Raw genomic sequence first — 16,018 nt, 5'->3', positions numbered from 1 at the left:
AAAAGCTTTTTGTATTTAAAAAAGGCATTCACCTTTTCCCCCTCTACCCAATATTGAATCCCCCCCACCCCACCTCTACTGCATCTTTGGTAGCAAGTCTTTTTCACAGAGTAGGACCTAACAATGCAATCCTATTTATGTCTTCTCAGAAGTTAGTTTTGAGAAGACATCAGCAAGTAACTATTGAATTCAATGGGGCTTACTCCCAGGTAAGAAAGTACAGAATGGTATCTAAACTCTCTAGACGACAACCAAACTGATACTACCAGAATTGATATCCAATGTTACTCCTACATAAGGCAGACTGATTGAAATGGACAGGATGTAAGCTAGTTGAAACTAACTTGTCCCATTCATTTCAATAGGCTTACTCTACATAGGACTAACATTGGATATCACCCCAGAAAAAGCTTTCAGACTATAATCTTTACATTGCATTTATATCCTGCCTTTTTTTTCTTCTTATGAGGAATCCATGGTGGCTTACATAGTTCTCCTCTACTCCATGTTTTTAACCTCACAACAACCCTGTGAGGTAAGTTAGGCTGATAGTGAGTAACTGGCCCAAAGGTACCCAGTGAGCTTCATGGCCGAGTGGGGACTAGGGTCTCCCAGGTCACCAGTACAGCACTCTAACCCCCACACCACATTGGCTCTAATCAAAAAAGGAGAAATTGCTTGCAAGTTCTCAGAGCTGATAACCATGGATGAGTTTTTTGTACATGACCCAGGCTAAATCCTAGCATTCATAAGAAGATCTGGGGATGGATCCAGATTTAGGCACATGGAACAAGGCTGGTGGCAGCGGACTTTCCTGTTCCCTCCCCACCCCAATCCCTGAAAATGCCACTTGGTGTGTCAGCAGATCCTGCTGAATGGGCAGAGGGGGCTTCTCTCCTCTGCAAGTGGATCTTGGATCCAACCCCTGCAGTTTTGCTTTGGCTTGTGGTAAGTTCTGGTCTCAAAATTTCCATCTAGTGGAGCAGCTCTTGACAGAGGACCAAAGCAGACCAGGATCTGAGTGCGAACCTAAAATTGCTATGGAGATAAACTTTTGCTTCAAGTGCATACAAAACTGGGTGCTATTCCGTCTGCTCAGGATCAGGCTTCTGAAGTCTTACTGCCTCCAAAGGCTGTCTTTTTCGGTACAGCCCTACTCTGTAAATTCACAGCAGGCAGACTGTGTGATCGCCTTCATGCCATGATGTTGTGGCTCAAATGACTCATTTGGAGGAGTTTAAACATCCAGTTTTGGAGTTAATGGGCTCTGCAGTTCACCATGATGTAAAGACTCTGAAGTAGCCATGAACCATGGATGCTGTTGGATCCCTACACTTTTACAGGTTCCCAAATGGCCAGAAGGAGGAGCTACAGATACATTAAACCTCTTAGTACGTCCTTGGCCCCTGCAGGGTAACTGGGTGAACAAAGCCAGTACAGTCATAATAGTAAAGAGTAACTCTGGTTTTTCTGCCCTGCTGCCCTTAGTGCTTGGAAGTATCTCCCCAGAATGTCCTTGTGAGGCTGCCTGCCTGCCTGCCTGCCTGCCTGCCTGCCTTCCTTCAATTCTATCCTCTAACCAGGGCAATCTATTGATGGCTCTCAGAGCGATATTCCAGCAGACCAACAAGGATTTCCAACTTCCACAAAAACAACAGCAAACTTTTTCCACCTCAATTGAACTGCTGAAACAAAGAAAGCTATAGAAGCATCTCTCAGAAAATACAGAGAGCTACATCTGTAGGAGAAAATTGACTAGTTTAATATCTGTTCTGGATAAATTGGTTGAAGCATTACAAATGATACAAGTAGTAAGTATTTAGAAAGACATGTGGCACTAACCACTTTGTAGAAGCCATGTAGATCCTTTCTGACTGGAAACAAGGACTTGTTGGTGGCCAGTATCCATGTGGGCAACAGGCACTTTACAAGGAAGCTCAGGGTTAGAACATTTTTGATAAGAAGAGTGTCATTTATATACCACTTAGCACAGAGTGCAGGATACAAAATAATGGAGTCAAGTTACAGGAAGCCAGATTCCGACCAGGTATCAGGGGGAAAAAAAATCCTGTTAGAGCAGTACAACTGTCATGAGCCAGGCACTGTTTCATGTACAGAAAGGACGACGCTGCAAGCTGTTAGTCCGAGGAGTCATGAAGCGCATCACATCACATGTTGCTCCCAAATCGAGCTGGCAGGATTGAGGCTTATTATTTAATATTAATGTGACAAACCATTTCTTTCCTCTGGATTGCAGAGCACCGATTCACAGCTCTGTATCATTTCAGCGGTGCGTGGCTCCTCCTCATATGCAGGCGCATCCTCCATAGCATGTAATTTCCCAGATGACACTTGTTTTTTGACAAGCAAACTTTAGTGAAATGATTTGCTCTTCCACAAGACCTACAAGACTTCCCATATGCTGGACACAGCTCTTTAATTCTTGGATGCACAGTCCCACAATATTTGCATGCTGTAGAGTTGGCCATATTTGCGCTAAGCGTGTGTTGCTGTCCTTGCGGTTTGCTTATGTGCCGTCGCTGCATTGCAACATTTATGCTGTCGCTCTGTCTGTCCTGTTTCATCACTTTCAGATGTCTGTCAGTAAGCTCTGCTGTACAACACGTTTCAATAGCTGTGTTTAGCGTTAAGTCACGCTCTCTTAGAAGACGCCTGCATGTGCTCTCACTAGGTATACCAAGAACAGTTTTGTCCCTTATTAGTTCAACTTTCAGGGTGCCATATTCACAAATAGCTGCTTTTTCTCATAAGCGAGTAACAAAGTTGTCAAGAGATTCTCCCTCCTCTTGTTTGCAGCATCCAAACACTTACCTTTCACAAATGACATTTTTAGCAGGTTTGAAATAAGCTTCTAGTGCATCCAGAATGGCTGTAACATTCTCTTGCTGCTCTGCTGAGAGGTTCAGATTGTGCTTATACACATGCCTGCATTCACTGCCCATGACTCCTCTGAGTGGCTGCCTGCACTGCCGCAGGTTTCGCATTCAGCCCTGTAGCCAGGGAATAATCCTCAAATTCAGCTCTGAAAGTTTCCCAGTTGCTGCTACAGTCCCCACCGATTTTCATCCCCTCTGGGGGAGGTATGCAATTCATGGCAGCTATGTGGTCGGTAGGCCTCACAGCCCTCCAGTAGCAGAAAACGCGCAATGAACGGTCTCAAACTGTAACTCACAAATCAGTGCTGTGTCCTGGGGCTGCTGCACTCCAAACAAGAGGCTCTATCCAGATTCAAGTCACTTCTGACACCATCTTTCATGTACAGAAAGGACGAAGCTGCAAGCTGTTAGTCCAAGAAGTCATGAAGCACATCACATCACAGGCACCCCTTCCCAGCTTGCTTGCTTGCTTGCTTATTTATTTATTTATTTATTTCAAGCATTTGTATGCCTTCCCATCGCATAGCCTCGGGATGGCTTACATAACCACTCCAGAAAATACTACAAAAATCTTTATTCTCTTTAAGCTGAACAGCTACAAGGTATTCACAACACACATGATACAGGATAGAAAGTTGACCTCTCGCTCCGACTAACGTCACCCCACACTTTTCCTATGAACCCTCTGGGGATGGTCCCTAGCAGGCAGGCACTGTGAAGGCAGCTTGCAGCTGTTCCTCTAATTGAGACTCCAACTGTCCTAGCCTGCAGGTGTGCCTGTGTGAACGAGCACCCTCAATATCCCCAAGAAGCCCCCCGGATCCCAAGACCCTTCGTTCTCACAATTCAGACCAGTATCAAGCCCCATGTCTGCCCTTCAAGTGTCTTGATCCTGCACCTCAGCTTCCCCCGCTTGCAGCAAAATACCACCTGTTCTTCCACTAGTCAAAGCATCTAGGCAAGGAGGGTGAGAGCTTTGTACTCTTCTTGGGACAATGACTGACTCCTCCTGGAGCTCTGGTTCTCACCAGAACCTCCACTCCCTTGTCTGCGCGCGTGAGCCTCTTCTGAGCGTGCGTGCATAACAACAACAATGCAACCAATGACTCCGACAGGTTGTGGGCTATCCCACACTAAATGCATCCAAGATGCAACTGGGCAGCCATCTTAGAGGGAGGGTTTAACTGGGAATCCTGCACTGAGCAGTGGATTGGACCCCACGGTCCTCTGGCTTCTTCTAGCTTTACATGTTACGTTGCACACCAAACTTCAACTCCCCAGGAACATAAGAAAGCTGCCTTCAATCAGCCCATCTCTCCTGCTACATGCTGCTGCATCTGTCTAAAGTGGAAAGGTCTGGGATTGAAGCTGGAACCTTGCCTATGCGGACCAGGCTATGGCCCCTTCCCTGCCGTGCCTTCATCCATGATTGCTCAGGATGAAGTTTTTGAGCTCGCTGGCACCCTTGTGTACACACAAGCTGGAATATGATCTTCAGTAACTGTGACCACGAACAGGTTGGATGCTGAAAGACCGCAGCATAATGGTACATCTTGAAGTGCAATGAGAGTCCAAAAGAGAATCCAAAAGTATAGGTAGTTTTGTTGATACTTAAGAAACCAGTTCTTGATGGTTCTACTTCCATCACATCTTCTACAAAGCTCATGGTCTTTATGTTCATGCAGGTTCATATGGCAGTTAGTGGCTTTCGGACATCCTGGTCCTAGGGTAGACTGATCCCAGAAACTCAGTTTGGCAAGGCACCTCAGCTCCAAATTCAAGGACACACAGAATCAAACTTGCTCTGAAGATGGATATACAGACCACTTATGGTAAAGATGGATATATAGTTCATTGAATATAATGATGAAATATGGATACAGAATATCAACAAGCACAAAACAAACAAAAAAACCCAAACAAACCTTACACTCACCCACGGCTGTTTGGTTTCCTGGACTTGGATGGTGTAAATTGGTGTCCTGTAACAGCAGAGGGTTGGGCCTAATGGCATTCATGGCCTCTTCCAACTCTACTAATCCATGATTCTATGACCTCTAAAGTCAACTGGGTAAGTTTGATATTATCTGCAGTATTTGTGTAAGATCCTGTGGCATCATTTTTTTCTTTTTTATACTCTACTTTTTAATGAAAATAAAAATAAAAAATGAAGTCAACTGAATAAGTGACATGTCAATTCTTCTTCCCAAGCCAAATCGAATGACAAACCTGCTTGCCATAGATTCTGTACAGTTCCTCTGTTCCCCATTTCAGCAAAGCCACTTCAGTAAAGCAAGTCGATTTGTTTTCAAAGCAAAAGCAGCCTTTGCCTACAGAAAGGCTGGGGGAAGCAGTACTCAAGAAAGACCATTATCTTTAGTACTCAGACACTGGGTAAGTTCACTCTACTACCTGCTGAACCTTAATATCCTCCTCAGCATTCTTCCGGTGCAGTCTATACAATACAAAAACCATAAAGTTTGGAAGAGCACAGATTACTAAAAACAAACAAACTTAATGATCCGTCCTGTGGTTCCTGGACAACTGTACCTAAAAGCACAACATGACTCAGATTACCCTCTGAGGTTAGACAGAGCTCTGCAACCTCAGAACAGGAGTTGGAGACCTGCCCTACAGTAGGACAAAGCGAAGCAGGCCAACTGCTTCTCCAACACTGCAAGATTGACCTCAGGGAGGGCATTATGGTCTGCAGGGAGGACACGGGAGACACCAGGATGAAGTGAAACTGCCTATCTAGTGGAACACATCTAGGGTCAGATGATGAGAAGGCAAAGCTCGCCTCCCATCCCAGGCACTGGAATCTCAGAAGTCTCCATGTTCGAGAGCTTCTGACTCGCCATGGAGCCGTCCATGGCATGGCATCCTTCCGTTTGCAGGACTAGGTGTGGCAGAGGCAGATGGTAAGCTTGGAGAGACGTGGTAGGGCCAGAGGCAAAGTCAGAGTCAGGAACAAACAAGAGTCAGAAACCAGGCAAGACACAGCAGGGCCAGAGGCAAAGTCAGAGTCAGGAACACGCAAGGATCAAGACAGGAATGGGAACACCGGGGTTGGGGCGGGGGGGAAGCCAGATCAGGGACACAAGAAAGCCAAGCACAGAGATTAGTGTTGGTGGGGCAGACCTGGACAGGACTGAGAAGTTTCTTATGCAGCTTCCTGTGGGTCGCAGCTGGTCTGCTTGATTGCAGAGACCCCACTCCTACAAGTACCTACCAGCATGCAAGTACTCATACGGTGGATCAGCCTTCCTCCCCTGTTCCTCCCCTGACAAGCCACTCCGCAGAGCCCAGCAACTACTATAGCATTGCAGTACAACTGTCACTTTGCATTTCTGTCCAGGCTTCTGGCATAGCATGGTCCTGGCCTTCATTTTTAATGAGGATGTGCTCACTTTTCTGTCTTGGAGTAGCAGGTTTAGTCTCTAAACCGGTGCTGCGTAGGCTCTCAAATCCAGACTTTTCAGAAGTGTTTTGCTTAACGTTTCTTTGTGCAGCTGATCTAAGCTTGGCTGTAAAGAGAGCAAAAGTGAGTCACATGCCCCTGCACTGGCTCTTCTGTTCTTCTGTCCACAATTCCAGCACCAGCACCAGCACCAGCCCACAGCCCACAGCCCTTCAGAAGGACACTTACCTTTATAGTAGAGGATCACTGCAGCAATTGCTAGGAGCAGGCCTAGGACAAATACCACAATTCCAGTCCAGAAACTCATGCCGGGGGAGGGAGATACCACCAGGACCCCTGAATCAGAAGTCGTGTCACTGGGAGATGCAATAGTTATAGGCGATAACTTGGGGATGATTTCCTCCATCTGGGAAATCCCATCATGCCCACCTCTGGGCTGCCAGTTGACTGTCATCTTCAGAGGGGTGTCCAGTGACTCATGCCATACCCTGCAGACATAGCTGACTTCAGCATCACTCTCCTTTAGAAAGATGGCGCTTTGAATGGAGTAGGTCCCATCAGTCAAGTTGTACAGACGAGAATTCAGCGTTTCCAGCAGTATATCGTTTTTCAGCCATTCGACTTTAATGTGTTTTGGGTAAAACCCACTCACTAGGCAGATGGCTGCCCCAAAATTCTTCTCTTGGGGCACAGTGAGGATGTGGAGGACTGGGCGAGCTGTGAGGGGGGGAAGAAAAGGTGCACTCCTGAATATCGCACTAGGCCGGGGTGCACAAAGCACAGGCAAACAACCACTGGGGGCGTTGCTACAGAGGGAGCGCACGGAGGAGCCAACTACGCATCCCGTTAAATGCACTGCAGCATTTCACGCAAGTGTCAGCTGTCACCGCGTCCAGAGCAGAACACGTGGGGAGGGACGGGTGAGCTTCCCTCTGTGCTGTGGGGCTGGCAAGCCATCTGCGCCAGCAGTAACTTCCCTCAGGAAGACAGCTCCCACTGCAGCTGAATCAGCTGGCGGTGACTTCTGTAAGGAAAGTAACGAGGGAGAGAAGGGCCAGGCCTCCCTCCCATGGACAAGCTGGGACAGAGTGGCATCCTCCTTGTAGAAGAACAGTGGACAACACACACCCGTGAGCCCCATTTGGCTTCCATTGAGTCCCTGAATGCAAAAAGAAAAGTTACTTATTTAAAAACATGTGCAAAGACCTTTGTGCTCAAGATGGTCATTGCGTGATAATTACAGAGCTATGCCCGGTGCTGTGTGGAATCACCCCACTTCCACCGGACTCAGAGAAGCTGGTGGTTCCAGTAAGAAAGCAGCGCTGGCCCAAATGACCTTTCCCTTCCCAACGCGTACAGCAGCATTCTCTCCTGGGTGCCTTCCAGAAGTTTTGGACTACAACACCCATCATTCCCCACCCAGCATAAGCACTTATCTTGGAAGGCACCAGGCTGAGGATGGCGGAAGCGAGGAGCAGACAGTTAGAGCTGGGCATTCTGAGGCAGAGCGGCTGCATTTTGGGGGGAGCAGAATAAGTTGTGGCAGAATAAGGTAGGCCAGGCAGAAACGGGAGTGCGGGCAGCGCCAGGACTCTGGGAGCCACTCACCGTGCACCTGCAGCAGAAAGCTTTGCTTAAGGAGGCCTCTGACTGCAGTGTGGTTGACCTGGCAGGAGAAGTGGGCCCCGGCGTCAGAGACACTAGGGGTGAGGTCCAGGACGCTGCTGGCATTGTACAAGCCGTCGGAGCCCTGCACAGCAGGGAGAGATCGGAGGCCTTCCACGGGCTCGCCATCCCTGAGCCACGTGAAAGAGATTGTGTCAGGGTAGAAATGTGATGCTGCGCACGTCACCGATCCTCGCTGGAATAACAGGAGCGTTCTTGGTTCGAGTGATAGTACTGGAGGAGCTGTGGACCGAGGAAAGGGAGAGTGAGGAGAAGATGGTGTCCTCTAGTGACCCAACCAAAGCCCACCTCTGCTATCAGAGTATTCCCATTCTGTCCTAATCCGCTGCTTGCCTGCTCCACCCTTGGTAGAGTGGGGAAAGGGGCTCTTCCCACCATCTCCTGAAAACCCATCCAGATAGCCCACTGCTCTCCTGAAGGGATGTGAAAGGAGAAGCGTTCGCCTCTGATACGTTCTCAGCTCACTAACATCAAAGCTAGAATAAGGTAGGGGACAAGATCATGTTTTGCCCTCTTTACCCACACACTGCATAAAAAGAGGCAGACACACAAAATACACACTCACAAGCACCTTCTCCTTTATACCAGGATGGGGAAGATATGTCAGTAAAACTATGCCCTGTAATATCTGTTTGGTACCAAGATAAGATGAAGTATTTATGAAGTGGTAATAAGGAAAGTTAAACTAAGGGAGGTGAGCTGGTGGCTCTCTGGAATTTGCTGGACTCAAAATCCTACTAGACCCAGCAACCACGGCCTTCAGTTAGGGGAGCTGGGGACAGTAACAGGAACCCAAGGGAAGTCTGCGAATGCACGCGTGCTCCCAGCCGCACAACCAGTGACCCTTTCTGGCCAGGATGCTGCTTGTGCAGCTGTTGTGAAGAGCTTACCAGGTGAGTCCCTCATGACCACCCTTCTTTAGGGCAGCTGCACCCGTCAGCTGCAGCTGCCCAAACAGCAGCTCCACGTGGCATGGGAGATGCTTCTTGCGGAAGATGTGGAGCTGGAGTCCTGGCAAGAGCCCACAAATACTGGGCACGTATACCAGGATTATGGACTGCAAAGCAGACCAGAGTCCTGGGAGAAGTGCCAGAAAGATTTCTCACACATCCGGACTGAAGAGCAACACTTCCTTAACCTTGAAATGATGTACTTTAAAACTGTGTTCTATGTCAAGCAGTTTATGAGTAGAAGAACATGAGTCTCACCCATATTTCCCCTACTTTCCTTACCTTCTATTCTCAGCTCCAGTGACTTTTCTGCACTTGCAGGCATAAGGATAACGAAACACGTATAAACGGCAGCATCTCCTTGGTGCACCTTCGGGAGCAGGAGGCTGGCATTGCCTACTTGCAGCTGCTCGGCCGTCATCACTGCCCCTGCCCTTTTCGTTGTAAAGTCATGCTCATATTTAGCAATGGTAATGCCATCCTTCTTCCACATCACAGCCAGGCGTTTAAGAACTATGGACCCAGAAATGGCGCATGGGAGCAGTACATCAGAGCCTGGCCTGGCCTGGATTGGGGACGAAGGCACAGTGACTGTCAGAGCTGACCCTGGAAAAAAACAGCAAGGAAAGCTGCAACTAGAAAGATGTGACTGGAATCTGAGCCTACAGACTTAAACCCCTTTTAAATCAGTCCAGCTATCAGGGCTCCATCTGAAAACTGTAGTTCTTTGTAGAGGACTTAGCATCCTGACCACGCTATGATTTCCAAAGGTTCTTTGGACAAATCAGGCTGCTTCAAAGCATGTGAAAACTTTTAATTTAATGGAGATGAAGCTTCGAGCCTCTGCTTCTACTGATTATCTGGATCCTTTTCAGTCTGGCTTCAGACCCGGGTACAGTACTGAATCTGCCTTGGTCGCCCTGTACGATGACCTGTGCAGGGAGAAGGACAGGGGGAGTGCGTCCCTGTTGGTTCTCCTGGACCTCTCGGCGGCTTTCGATACCATCGACCATGGTATCCTTCTGGATAGGCTAGCGGGATTGGGGGTTGGAGGCACTGCTTTGCAATGGTTCCGCTCCTATCTCAACGGTTGATTCCAGAAGGTAGTGCTGGGAGACCATGTCTCTGCGTCATGGCAGCTATGCCATGGAGTACCACAGGGCTCCATTCTATCCCCTCTGCTATTTAACATCTATATGAAACCGCTGGGAGAGGTCATCAGGAGGTGTGGGCTGCGGAATCATCAGTACGCTGATGATACCCAGCTCTACCTCTCGTTTTCCACCAATCCAGGTGAGGCAGTGGCTGTGCTGAACCGGTGCTTGGCCGAGGTAATGGAATGGATGAGGGCCAATAAACTGAAACTCAACCCAGACAAGACGGAGGTCCTGTTGGTTGGCGGATCGGGCTTCGGAGAGGGTGGATTTGACCTGGTCCTGAATGGTGCAACACTCCCTCTTAGGGATAAGGTCCGCAGCTTAGGAGTACTCCTCGACCCGGAGCTTTCTTTGGAAGCTCAGGTGACAGCGGTGGCGAGGAGCGCCTTCCTTCAGCTTTGGCTGATTAATCAGCTGTGCCCCTACCTGGAGTTCGACTGCCTGGCGACAGTGACACACGCGCTGGTGACTTCCCGCCTAGACTTCTGTAACGCGCTTTACATGGGGCTTCCCCTGAAGACGGTCCGAACACTTCAGTTGGCTCAAAATAGAGCTGCCAGGCTGCTGACGGGGACTGGGCATTATGTTCACATGACTCCAGTTCTCCGTCAGCTTCACTGGCTTCCCATTGAAGCCCGGGCCCAATTCAAGGTGTTGATTATGACCTATAAAGCCCTAAACGGCTTGGGTCCGGGCTACCTGAACGAGCGCTTACGTCCGTATATGCCCGAACGCCCTTTGAGATCTGTGGGAGAGTCCCTTCTCCGGGAACCCTCCATGAAAGAAATTAGGAGAGTAAGTACTCAGAGGAGGGCTTTCTCTGCGGTGGCGCCCAACCTATGGAATTCACTCCCCAAAGAGGTCCGCCTGGCACCGTCGTTACTGGTTTTTCGGCGCCAGGTAAAGACCTTTTTATTTAAACATCATTTTAATTGTTAAAATATATGATCTGGCCAGGGCAACTTCTTCTTCCTTCTCTGTTCTCCTCCTATATTATTTATTTACTTATTTTATACTGATAATTTTAATTTTATATTATTATGTTTGTAACTCAATGTATTTTTTGTATTTTTGTATTTAATGGTAATTTATTATGTGCTATTGTATTTCAATGTATTTTATTGTGTTGTAAGCCACCCCGAGGCTTCGGCAAGGGGCGGCATAGAAATGTAATAATAATAATAATAATAATAATAATGATGATGATGATGATGATGAAAGGGATATTCATATACTGATAAGTATGATAAAAACTTTGCACGATTTCTATTTGCACGTTACCCTTCAATAGCAACGTACTTCACTTTTATACTTTCCCAGCTGCCACTTCAGCTGGGAAGCCAGGTACTTTTTTTTCTTACCTACTTTAGCTCCAGGCAAACACAACTAGCCACAGCTGCTAACCTTTGCACTGCGGGCAAAAGCAGATGTGACTTCTGGGATCACACAACATTCTGTTAAGGGTTTGGGGTTTGTTCAAATTCCCCTACTTGACTTCAACCTGCACCAAATGCTTGCTTCCTTCAGCTGGTTCCTTCAGCCCGAGAAAGGAATTTTTGGAAGGAAAAAAGCTGAGATATAAATAAATAAAGCCATCTAAATTGGGGCTCATCACTACAAACTTCTTTATGGGAGACATTTATGGTGGCCTTGTGATCCTTCACACACTTCCAGGCTCTTTTATGGTGTTGTCCTCCAGGGACTCCCCCAAGTTTTTCAGTCTTTTTTGTTTTATCTGTTTTTTAAGAGCAAGGAAAATCTGGTATTAACTTTTAAATCAAAGCAAACCAGAAAATATGCCTTGTGAATGGCTGAAAACACTCTGTACCACGGATACACCACTGTGCTACCTTGTGCTTGGTTAATGGGTGGAGGTAACTAGTGGGGTGCCTCAGGGTTCAGTCCTGGGCCCAGCGCTCTTCAACATCTTTATTAATGATTTAGATGAGGAAGTACAAGGAAAGATCATCATATTTGCAGATGATACAAAACTGGGTGGAATAGCAAACACCCTAGAAGACAGAATGAAGATCCAGGGCGATCTTGATAAACTTGAACACTGGGCTGAAAGCAACAGAATGAGATTCAATAAGGACAAGTGCCAAGTCCAAAAGGAAACCAAATGCATCAATACAAGATGGGAAATATGTGGCTCAAAAAAGAAAAAGATAAAGATCTTGCAGTAATTTTGGACAATAGACTAAACATGAGCCAACAATGTGATGCAGTCACCAAAGGAAATGCTATTTTGGGATGTATGAACAGAAGCATTACTTCTAAATCATGAGAAGTAGCAGTTCTTCTAACCTCCTCAGACCTCATCTGGAATACTGTGTCCAGTTCTGGGCACCAAGATTTAAGAAAGATGCAGAAAAATTGGAAAGGGTCCAGAGAAGGGCAACAAAAATGATCCAGGATTTGCAAACACTGCCCTGTGGAGAGAGACTGAGAGAACTGGGCATGTTTTGCCTTGAGAAGAGCAGACTGAGGGGGGGACATGATATCCTTCTATAAGTACCTCAAAGGCTGTCACAAAGAGGAAGGGTTTTTTTTTTGCTGATGCCAGAGTGTGGGACACAGAATAATTGATTCAAAATGTGACAACCCACATTCCAGACAAGACGGAGGTTCTGTTAGTTGGCGGATCAGGCTTCAGAGAGGGTGGATTCGACCTGGTCCTGAATGGTGCAACACTCCCTCTTAGGGATAAGGTCCGCAGCTTAGGAGTACTCCTCGACCCGGAGCTTTCTTTGGAAGCTCAGGTGACAGCGGTGGCGAGGAGCGCCTTCCTTCAGCTTCGGCTGATTAATCAGCTGCGCCCCTACCTGGAGTACGACTGCCTGGCGACGGTAACACACACGCTGGTGACTTCCCTCTTAGACTTCCGTAACGCGCTTTACGTGGGGCTTCCCCTGAAGACAGTCCGAACACTTCAATTGGTGCAAAATAGAGCTGCCAGGCTGCTGACGGGGACTGGGCGTTATGGTCACATGACTCCAGTCCTCCGTCAGCTTCACTGGCTTCCCATTGAAGCCCGGGCCCAATTCAAGGTGTTGATTATGACCTACAAAGCCCTAAACGGCTTGGGTCCTGGCTACCTGAACGAGCGCTTACGTCCGTATATGCCCGACCGCCCTTTGAGATCTGCGGGAGAGTCCCTTCTCCGGGAACCCTCCATGAAAGAAATTAGGAGAGTAAGTACTCGGAGGAGGGCTTTCTCTGTGGTGGCGCCCAACCTATGGAATTCACTCCCCAAAGAGGTCTGCCTGGCACCGTCGTTACTGGTTTTTCGGCGCCAGGTAAATACCTTTTTATTTAAACATCATTTTAATTGTTAAAACATATGATCTGGCCAGGGCAACTTCTTCTTCCTTCTCTTTTCTCCTCCTATATTATTTATTTACTTATTTTATACTGATAATTTTAATTTAATATTATTATGTTTGTAACTCAGTGTATTTTTTGTATTTTTGTATTCAATGGTAATTTATTATATTCTATTGTATTTCAATGTATTTTATTATGTTGTAAGCTGCCCCGAGGCTTCGGCAAGGGGCGGCATAGAAATGTTATAATAATAATAATAATTTTCCTTTGGTCTGTCCCAATTTCTCCACCATTCAGCTTCAAGAATAAGCTGAAGCTGGAAAGTTTATTTTCGATCATTTGGCAGCGTGTCGATCTCGCCCTTTCACAGGGGCCCGACCAACGAGTCCCTTCCCGCCAGCGCCGAGCGTCTCCCCCAAGTGGGGCGGCCAAGGGGGAGACTTACGGGGACTGAAGAGCTAAACTGCGCAGAGTTGCAAGGCGGATCAGGCCTGAGTCATACAAGCCGCCCCCCTTCTCCTCCTACCCGCCTTGCTTACCCTACGGCCAGTCTTTGCTTGCCCTCCCACCGCCGCACCGGAGGGATGAGAGCGCCCCTCGATCCAGTTCGCAAAGGGGCCTAACGTGGGGAGGGCGCCACGACACCGGGAGACGCGGGCACGTGCGCGGGGACTTACAGGCAGGCAGCATAGGAAGGAGCAAGCATAGCGTACGTCCGAAAGAGCCCGACATGTCGTAGAAGGTTTGCTCTCCTGCTTTCGCTTTCGCAAAGCGCGAAACGCGGGGTGGGACCCAACGGAAAGTCAGAAGAGGAAGAAGAGTCGTCTTCGTAACCTTTTAATTCGCTCGTAATGGATGAAAGGGCAGTCTATTGCTCCTAAGGACAGGGGCGACTGTGGAAGGGGATGCGGGAAAGAGTTTCAGTGAGGCCGCCGTGCTGCCAGCCGCCTTGTTCTTATCTTCGACGCCCCCCGATGCTGCTTTCCCGTCCCTCGCCGCTATCTTTCCGCTGCAGCCTTCCCCAACCTGCCGTTTTGCCGCACCCGTTAGTCCCCGCCAGCGTGGCTTGGAGTCCTTGAAACGGCGTGCGAAACATCTGGAAGGAAACGCAGTTAGGGAAGGCTGCACCCTGATCCCATATGCCCTTCTTTCTTCTTCGCTTCCAGCTCAAAAAAGCCTCCCTTTTTTCAGAGATTTCTTCGGCTTGGAGCTGTCCTGGAGGCTTTATTTTCCCCAGCTTCTTCCCAAGCTGCCCTGTTTGCCACAACCCGGTTTCCAGGTCCGCTTGCACCCGAGCTTAAACAACGGTGGTGGCCCAAACAGAACTGCACGGAGGACTTCGCTGTTCCCTGACGCCTCCACTCCCACGTGGCAAAGTTGTGGGTTGCAAGTTCCTTGAAGCAGGAAGCAGGTTTTAATAAAAACAACACGTGCGTAATTGAAACATTTGCACACCACTTTTTATTTTATATATTTATTTCACTACCATTCCATAGCCCATGGGCTCTCTCATCAGTTTAACAAATTAGAGGAATTTTGTTCTTATAAAGTGCTGTGTACATAGAAGGTGCTATAGAAATAGGACCAGAAGGGTTCTAAAGAGGTGTTCTTCTGCAGGAGCCTTCTTCAACCTGGTGCCCTCTAGGTGTTGAAGTGCAACTCCCAGTATCCCCAGCCAGCATAGCCAGTAGCCATCTTTCTTGCCCTTGGTCCCAGGCAGTTGGGCTAATGTCTTGGGCTGGCCCTCTGTGTGTGTGGGTGTGTACTGTTTTCCCACTCTGAATGGATGAGAGGAAATCAGGGTTTGGGGACAGAGATCCTATGGCATGTATACCCTCCCCCTCCTCCAGGATCCTTTAAACTCTGTGGAAGGCTTTCCAATATTTATGTATGTATGTATGTATTTATTTATTTATTAAAACATTTATATGCCGCCCCATTCGCCAAAGCCTCGGGGCGGCTCACAACATAATAAACCTTCACAATAAATCTTTGCAGAAAGGCTGCATGGCTATGTCTTGCCACCAGCACCAATTAACCACCCCGAAAGAACTCTACAGACACAATGGGGCCTAACAGTCTAAGGAAACAATTCTTTGCATATTTAGACAAGAAAATGCTCTCTGAAGATTATTGGGGGTCGGGGGAACCAAGCTGAGTACATGGACCTGAGCCCAGCTTTCCTCCTTCCGAGTGGCATTGTGCCCTTCACACCACAGATATGCAGTAGAACATCAAGAATTCACCCTTGCACTCTTGCCCTAACACGGTTGCACTAAGACATGATTTTAGGAACTGAAATGGTGGCACTCAAGGGAGAGCCACTGGATGCTGAGCAGCAGCCAGAGCAGGAGCCAGAGGTATATTGGGGCCTCAGGAATTGCTCAAGGGGGGCATGTAACCAAAATCTGAAGCCAGCAACAACATTTTGAGGAATATCGAGAGCATTCTCCTGTTAGGGAGAAACTGCCCCTTTTTCTCTGTGTGGCTGTTTTGCTGTCCTGCTGGCCAGCAGAGGGGTCAATGACTTTTGTATTAGAAGCGATTTAGAAATTTCTTGGAAATAGCGGCCTTTGCTCT

At 47.9% G+C, this 16,018-nt stretch overlaps 1 long non-coding RNA gene and 1 gene segment (V, D, J or C); one reads left to right on the top strand and one right to left on the bottom strand.

Annotated features, from left to right (window-relative positions):
* Positions 1–3,456: 3,456 nt before the first annotated feature.
* On the bottom strand, positions 3,457–14,542 carry LOC123032196. The segment is given in 5 exon segments: positions 3,457–6,424; positions 6,547–7,035; positions 7,927–8,226; positions 9,237–9,560; positions 14,116–14,542. Coding segments are annotated over 5 exon segments (1,380 nt in total).
* On the top strand, positions 10,875–14,882 carry LOC123032198. The gene is made up of 2 exons (XR_006416451.1): positions 10,875–10,906; positions 13,736–14,882. It is a non-coding gene; the product is annotated as an uncharacterized LOC123032198 (long non-coding RNA).
* The last annotated feature ends 1,136 nt before the right edge of the window (positions 14,883–16,018 follow it).

This window comes from Varanus komodoensis, unplaced genomic scaffold, assembly GCF_004798865.1.
Source record: "Varanus komodoensis strain SLA01 unplaced genomic scaffold, ASM479886v1 scaffold53, whole genome shotgun sequence".
Classification (NCBI taxonomy): domain Eukaryota; kingdom Metazoa; phylum Chordata; class Lepidosauria; order Squamata; family Varanidae; genus Varanus; species Varanus komodoensis.
This window is presented reverse-complemented; position numbering and strand designations above follow the sequence as displayed.